This window comes from Oryzias melastigma, linkage group LG20 (genome assembly GCF_002922805.2).
Source record: "Oryzias melastigma strain HK-1 linkage group LG20, ASM292280v2, whole genome shotgun sequence".
Lineage (NCBI taxonomy): Eukaryota > Metazoa > Chordata > Actinopteri > Beloniformes > Adrianichthyidae > Oryzias > Oryzias melastigma.
In genome coordinates this window covers 7,919,491-7,927,116 of record NC_050531.1, presented here as the reverse complement: position 1 = coordinate 7,927,116, position 7,626 = coordinate 7,919,491, and the positions used below count along the sequence as shown (strand labels likewise).

Sequence of the window (7,626 nt, the reverse complement as noted above, 5' to 3'; positions counted from 1 at the left end):
AAAAAAATCACAATCTGCTCTGATTTTAGACTTTTTTTCCATCACTAGAGTAAATATTAGTCTACTATTTCACTTTACACCTTTTCCTGTCCAACTACTAATGCTTATAGTAAATAGGATCATTTTGTTGATGCAAAACAGTTAATTAGCAAACAGTGTGGCGCAGCAGCTTGTTATGAGTGATAACTAGTCTCCAGAAAAAGTTGACGTCGGTCACCTTCACCGAGACCTTTTGTTTAAACAGCAACACAAGCAGGAAATGATGCATCGACGGTCTTGTTTACTGTGAACTTTACTCATTATTCCCAGATCATGTGTTTCCATAGAAGCAAGCAATTGTAAACATTTGAAATGGTGGTACAGACCGCTCACACTGACACTTCAGAAGTAATAATGTCCACAGAAACCATCGTTTAAAGAAAAGTCCTCTGATCTGGTGGCTTTTTTTAATTTTCTAGATAAAGCAGTACTTTGTGGTTCTGAGGAATTCTCTATGGCACATCAACAAACCAAATCACTGATTGTCTCTGGTCTTGAAAAAGAAAATCTTATCCATTTAGACAGTATGGAGAGCTAAAAAAAACACCTTTAACGATTAAAACATTCAAAAATAACCCCAAAACATCCAATTATTTGTGTCATATTAACACGTGAATCTTATTTTTTTTTTTTCCCTGTTGGTGCAGCTTCAGTAATCAAGTTCTCAGGCTTTGCTTATGACAAACTCATCCAGTAGTAACAAAAGAATTGGTCCCTTCGCATTCACCGGCAGCCTGACGGAGGGCAGCGATACATTCCTGATGTGGCGCTTCATGAACACTGAAATAAAGCTTTTAATTCCACGAGAAGAGAAAAAAAGCAAAAATGGAGACTGATTAAAGGTCTTTGGTGGTGTGGGGTTTTATTTGTTTCTTTAAATCTTGGAGCGGGACAGTAGCGGTTTGCTTAAGTCCTTGGCCTCCATCGCTGTCCTCACGCGCTCGTACCCGAGAACAGACATGGAGTGGTGGCAGTAGTCCTCCACTTGTTTGATCTGCTGGATGCTGAGCACTGTTCTCCAGGCGCTGGCGGCCTGCGTGGCGTTCCTGGAGGACACGATGAATGGCTTGGAGGAGGAACTGGAGCCGCTGGTCATGTTTAACGCAAACGACTCGATGTCGTGGTTGGTGGTGAGGTTGGCAAAGCGGTAGATGTTCCTCAGCGTCTTGACCGGGTTCTCCACCAGATCCTCGTAGCGTACGACCATGTACTTCCCCTTCAGCCAGCTGGGCGGGTTTAAGGCAGTCCTCAAAGTCCTGGACGTGCGGTCACAAATCACCTCCATGGCTCCGATGGAGTGATAGTCTGAGCCGTCTTTTTTGTTGGCTTTGTGGCCCGGGTCCACGAACGGTATCCGGCGGAGTTTGGGATCCCGGCTCCGGACCACCTGTAGATTCTCCCGTATGAGCCCGTGTCTGGATTTGATCCGGGAGTTGGCCACCGCCCGCGGGTCTCTGACCAGGTGTATCACCTTCAAATCCAAGGACGGGTCCTCCATGAGCGGGGCCAGGACGTTAACGTCCAAAATGCGAACTCCTTTAATCACTATGGTGTTGTATTTCAGGCACTCCTCCTCCAACAGTCGAAGGCTTTGAGGGGGGCACTTTTTACACACCTTATCGTCCACCATCCCCACCACGTCTTTCCTGTAGGCAGAGCAGAGGGGGTAGGAGCACACCACTTTGTTCAGGGTGGCCCCAAATAATCCTAAAGAGGTGAAGTTCTTGCCCCCGGGGCTGTTGTAAAGTTGGAAAACAGACAGATCACAGCGGTACAAGGAGCTCAGCATGTCCCTGGCCGCCCCTTGGAGAGACACCGCGTCCCCAGGGTACAGCTTCTGCCAGATGTGCCACATCGGCTCGTACAAGAAGAACACTTCAGGGTTTTGGTTGAAAAGCTCCCCGAAAAAGGAGGAGCCCGACCTCCAGGTGGTCAGAACGTAGATGAGCTGCCTCTTCTTGGCCAGGGAGGGCCTGTAAAGGAAGCGGATGTCGGACCTGCTCTGGTAAGTGGCGCTCCTCATCTGGTGGTTGCACTGCTGGGGCTCTTTGGTCCATTTATAATTCGCCAAGTTGAGCATAGTGAGCACCAGCAGCAAGAAATAGGCCATAAATAACACAATCCTTTTCCTGCGGAGCACTTTCATCACGATCCCAGGCTGTGCAATTATCTTGGTATGATTCCTGTAAGTTTTGAGCTTCCTGCCAAATCCAGCATCCTTCTCCCAAGGCGCTGTCAACTTCAGGGGGTAATGAAACTGTTTACCTCTCATCTGTAACCTGTGAGCGGCTCCCACCGCCGGACAAAAGCAGTTTACATTGACAATGCAGCAATGCGCTCAGCAGTGCGTGAGTGTGTGCGGGCTGCACCGGGAATTTATCACCGCTTCAGCACCGGCTGATTAGGTAATATATTCAGCAGCAGTTCGGAAGCGACGGGGCGAGATCCAGTCCTCACTGCACTGCGCAATGATCCTCATAGGAGCGGCGGCTGGAGTCGTCCATCCCGACGGCTGCAGTGATTCGGTGGGTGGCCCGCGTTCAAAACAAAAAGGAAGGAGCCTTCATCATCACAGACGCCCTGTTTTCCCATGTTCAGCGGAGGCATCCCTGCGCAGCTCTCCTCTGAGGCATCCTGGGGGAACGCAGCCGGCCGGGAATCACTGCGCGACTCGGCGGAGGGAGACTTTAAAACCTCCCCACACAAAAAAGGAGCGAAGAGGCGGCTGTGTCCGGCCGCAAAACACGTCCAGCTCCGGCGCTCGTTTCACTGAAACAAACTGAGGCGATTCAATCCTTCCAGGAGGACAGGTCCCGCCCACCGCGGCAGGGGATTGGTTAGCGGTGTGACGTCAGGGTTCAAGAGCGGCGCTTATTGGTCGTTCCACCTGTCAGTCTTTTAGCAGCTGCCATGGAAACACCCCCAATGGTAGACGGCGGGCGGATGCTGTTGTTATGTGTGAGAAACACCCCTCCCCATAACCCTCCGCGTGCCCAAAAAAACACGATAGCAATCTTTAAAACTCCCCTCCAACCTTTCTGCTTCAACAAGAATGTAAGGTGAAAATAAAAATATAAAGTCATTTATAATATAATTTTAATATATGTTATTTTTTATACTATATGTTTTACATGAATATTTCTAGCTATTTTAAAATAGTTCTTAGGGTTTTTTAAAATATGATTATGTTGTTTTAGCCAAAAATAATAGAAAGTGCTGTTCTCTGTAAACTGGGAATTTGTGTATTGATCCAATTTCAAGTACAGGGCTAGTATCGCCGATATCGATACAGAAACTTTTTACTTTAAATGTTTGATTATAGAATAATTTAAGAAATTCACTCCTCTGTGTATAATAAAACCCAGAACAGAGACTTTAGACAAGAAATGACTTGAAAACAATTGAGATGGAGGTGTGCTGTTTTAATAGACAGACAATGTTGCCAGATTGGGCAGTTTCCTGCACTAATTGGGTAGGTTTTTACTCAAATTGGTCTGTTTTTGCCCAATCTGGCAACACTGCAGACAGATAGACGCTGTGCTTGCATGAACTCTCAAGCTCTTTCCTGTACACATTGAAGAAAAACTGCAACAAAAGTATCAATCTCATTACGATAATATCGATATTTTACCTTTTGTATTGATACAGAAATGTATTTTTATTTTTCCTCCATCATGTAAAAATGCTCCAAGGACATGTTAAGGACACAATTTTCATTGGAGTGGCTCTTTAAGCAAATCTACCAGGCCAGCACCAAACAGCTCCCCTTTCACACAAAATCTATTCTGTTAGTCAGCAAAAAGTCGTTTATTTAAGTGTACAAAAAGTATACTAGTTTATGCTAAAAGTGAGGCAGTATGCTTGATGTTCACTTTTTATATAACTTACTATATATATTTTTCAAACCTCAGACGTCTTTAGTAGACTTGTGATGCTTATGCTTGAAATGTCCTAAATAAAACAAACGTCAAGTTTAGTACTTTTCACTAAAAGAAAATAATACATTATTAAACTGCTTATGAGTCTATTTATTTATACTTTAATCCTTCACTTTATTAGAGGAGAAAAAAAGTCATGAAGGGAAATAAGTTTTCTGTTATGGATGACAAATTCCATATTGATACAATCCATATTCTCAGCTCTCGCATAATCATGTCAATATGGTGCCATTTAAAATGTAAATAAAATAAATGATTTAAGAGCAATAAGGTATCCCAAAGAAATAAGAATATTAGGGATTTTTTTTTTGTAAAGTTGGGCTTTAAAATACCAGAATGTATTAACTTATCTTTTATGTATTAATAGGGTGCAGAGACAACCGCTCCTCTCTGACGGGGAGCTGGCTGAAAGACAGATGTTTCTCATAAACGACATGGATAATGCTCTGGGAAGTCCATGTGTTTAAACACAGGAAATACAGATTGAAAATCGCATTTCACAAGAGGCTTTCCTGTTTGAGATTAACACATCTGGAGGAGGAAAATATCTGAGAAAAGTCGTCCTTTCTGCACACTGAGACATTTTTGCACTCACAACTGCCATGAGGTTTAGGTTATATGGTTACCTGATACTTCAAACATGAATGTGGTAGTTATATTAATTTTTTTTTTAAGTTTAGTTCATTTGCCTAAATTTAATAAGATTAGAAAAGTAGGTGCTGCCAATCAGCAACATAGGAGGAAAAACTTGAACGTGGATGTTTATTATTTTTAAGGTTTGTGAACACTGCCCCCTGCTGGAAAAATATGTTTCATGCAAAACAAGTTGCAGAATTTAAAACAGATGAATTTAACAAACTGATTTGTTAAGTTTAAAGTAAAATAAAATAAAATAAAACAAAATAAAAAAAATAAAATAAAATAAAACAAAATAAAATAAAATAAAACAAAATAAAAAAAAATAAAATAAAACAAAATAAAATAAAATAAAATAATGCATGGATGGATAAATTAAATGAAATCAAATAAATAAAATAAAATAAAATAATGTATGGATGGATAAATTAAGTTAAATCAAATAAATAAAATAAAATAAATAAAAAAAGTAATTGCAGCCTTTATACTTTTTAGGCCTGTAAACTCCACTGTGTTGAAAGTTCATCAATCCATAGGTGATGTGGGTCCAAACCAAACAGGGTAAAAATGACCTTTAGCTGCTATGCCATACATATATGGAACCACTTTATTGGTAAGCTGAAACATGTTCCCATTTTATCTACATTTAAACCTCAACTTTCTTCTTCTCTGGTGGCTTTGTTTGACATGGTGTTTGCATTTCTGAAATGTGCTTTGTTAAAAAAATAAATAAATGAAGCTTCCATTTCTCCAAGATGTTATCTTAGCATTGTTTGTGAACTCCAGTCCCCGTGTTGAAGGAAACTCACCTTTTATATTTTATATTTTATATTTAAAATGTCTTAGGGCAAATAAATACTCCAAGATTTTATTATTTTTTTATTTTGATAAAAAAAATCTAACATATCTGTCCCCCATTGTCATATAGTGACCTATAGTTTCAAACGCTGAATCAATTTTCCAGCAGTAATTGTTTTCACTGTGGGATTTCTGTGGTAGTGACGAGGTTGGATGGGATCACGAATGAATAATCAGAGGAACAAGACACAACACTCCAAATTAACCATAAATCCAAGAGATATTCCCCTACAACCTTAAAATATGTAACTGATGCGCTTCATACTTAAAATATAGGAATTAAATTTAAACATTTTAATGATAGTAAGCTATAAATGTTTAGAAAATGAATGCTGTATTTAAATAAATGAATGAATGAATGAATTATTTTACCTTTTTTCTGCATTGGTTTGGCTCATTTCATGAAACTGAAATTATTAAATAATATGCAAAATCACTTTTTCCGTTTTGGAAATTAGTCATGAAAATGTTGTGAACATCATGCATGAATTTCTTGGAACAATTGTTAAATTCAATATAATTATTGACACTCAGGTGGAATGAAAACGTCACTAATGAATGAAGAGTTTTCCACATTTCATACGTCTAATCAGCCAGTTAGCTCACAGATGCTGCATATGATTATGAATGCTAACAAACACATCTATACCATTTGTAGTATGAACGTGGACGGTCAACTTCCTGCTGGAAGAAAAGCTGGAGGAGTGAATTGTGGTGGAATAAGAGCTCTCTGCTGCAAATGATGGGTGTAGCATGTAGCATGTCATTTCTTTCCTGGCTGTATTGCAAAGGAAAATATCAGCTGTGATGTTCATAAAATCTCTGGCCAAAGGAGTGACCGGGAGCATGAAGATGATGGCCATGAGAGGGAGGAGGGAGGACAAGCAGCCAAACCAATAGAGAAAGACTGTATCTTCTTGAGTTATTTGCTTGTTACTGAAAAAAACATTTTACAAACCTGTCATAATCCAGATTTTTTTTTATTTATTTATCAAGTCAAGGCAAATTAAGAAAAAAACATTTATTTTCAGGTGTTACCATGGCAAAAGACAGGACCTTTTGAGAAAGAGAACTAAAATCAGGGTAAAAGAGCAATAACATTAAAATGATATGGTTAAAATTTATGGCGTCCCAAGTCTTTTTAAGAGCAGCCCGACACTGCCCCGCGCATGCGCAGTCGAGTCCTCGTCAGCAGCATCAGGACCAGAGAGGAAGCGGACCCTGAGAGGGATAAGATGGTGCACGTAAACACCACGAAAGGTGTGTTCTCCGCGCTCTAACGGCCCCTAGCGTCGTTTAAACCGAGATTCGAAGAGGAAAAGATAAACGACGGAAGCACTTTTGTCCACACCGAGCGGCCCCGTGACGTCTCCAGCCTCCAGCTGAGCCGCGCCGTGACAGGCTTCCTGGCGTAATGGCAGCCGGGTTCTAGTGGGATGCACGTCGGTGTTTGTCCGTACTCGCTCTCCGTCGTGATGGCAGCTCTTTACCAGGGCACCGACACCTCCTCCCCGGACAAATTCATGGCCTTGAAGGACGTGAGAGAAGTGAAGGAGGAGACGACGCTGGACGAGAAGCTCTTCCTGCTGGCATGCGAGAAAGGTCAGTGTCTATTAAAGGAATTCAATAATCACTTCTATTAATTACAATTATTCACTATGGGAGAAAAAAATCAAGATCAGTGCTGTATCCAGCTTCATAATGCTGCAGAGATTCATGTGCATTCTCAGCTGGGAGGGAGGAGGCTCTGACTGATAAGAGCAGAGGGAGTTTTAAGTTTGGGAGACAGTAACTGCCACTGTGACCATATAAAGGCTTGATGAAACATGGCTGCGCAGCAGAAACTGTCCTCTGTGAGAGATGTTATTGTTAAAGCAAGATTAAGAGAACTGCTGGAGCCGAGCCACCCCAGTTAAAGCTCTCCACTCCGCATGCATCTGTGTGTGAGGTCAGTGGTTTGCAGATAAAGGTACAAATATCTCTGAAAAACCAGATGGAATAGCTAAGATTTTAATGTAGAATATGTAAAAATTGATTTTAACCCTTTAGCACTGGAGCTTCAGTGTTTGTGTTCTTTGATTCTGCTGGAATTATCCTGTTAACGGTTGAAAAGTTACAGTATGTTAAAGATTTTGTGTTTAAGTGTAACCGGCGA

At 41.1% G+C, this 7,626-nt stretch overlaps 2 protein-coding genes across 3 annotated transcripts in view; one reads left to right on the top strand and one right to left on the bottom strand.

Annotated features, from left to right (window-relative positions):
* Positions 1–274: 274 nt before the first annotated feature.
* chst2b (carbohydrate (N-acetylglucosamine-6-O) sulfotransferase 2b) lies at positions 275–3,043 on the bottom strand. The gene has a single exon (XM_024280502.2). The coding sequence runs from the start codon at positions 2,309–2,311 to the stop codon at positions 914–916; it is 1,398 nt and encodes a 465-aa protein (XP_024136270.1). The 5' UTR covers positions 2,312–3,043; the 3' UTR covers positions 275–913.
* A 3,574-nt stretch (positions 3,044–6,617) lies between these two features.
* Positions 6,618–7,626, top strand: part of trpc1 (transient receptor potential cation channel, subfamily C, member 1) — an 18,006-nt gene continuing 16,997 nt past the window's right edge. The window contains exon 1 of one of the 2 annotated variants that reach the window (XM_024280211.2): positions 6,618–7,073. In XM_024280211.2, coding sequence (XP_024135979.1) covers positions 6,908–7,073 — 166 coding nt within the window. In that variant the 5' untranslated portion in view covers positions 6,618–6,907. The remainder of the gene's footprint in view (positions 7,074–7,626) is intronic. The other variant, XM_024280210.2, reaches the window with a different exon arrangement.

Coding starts and splice junctions, on each gene's coding strand:
- chst2b (XM_024280502.2), bottom strand. CDS start 2,311: ATGAGAGGTAAACAGTTTCATTACCCCCTGAAGTTGACAGCGCCTTGG.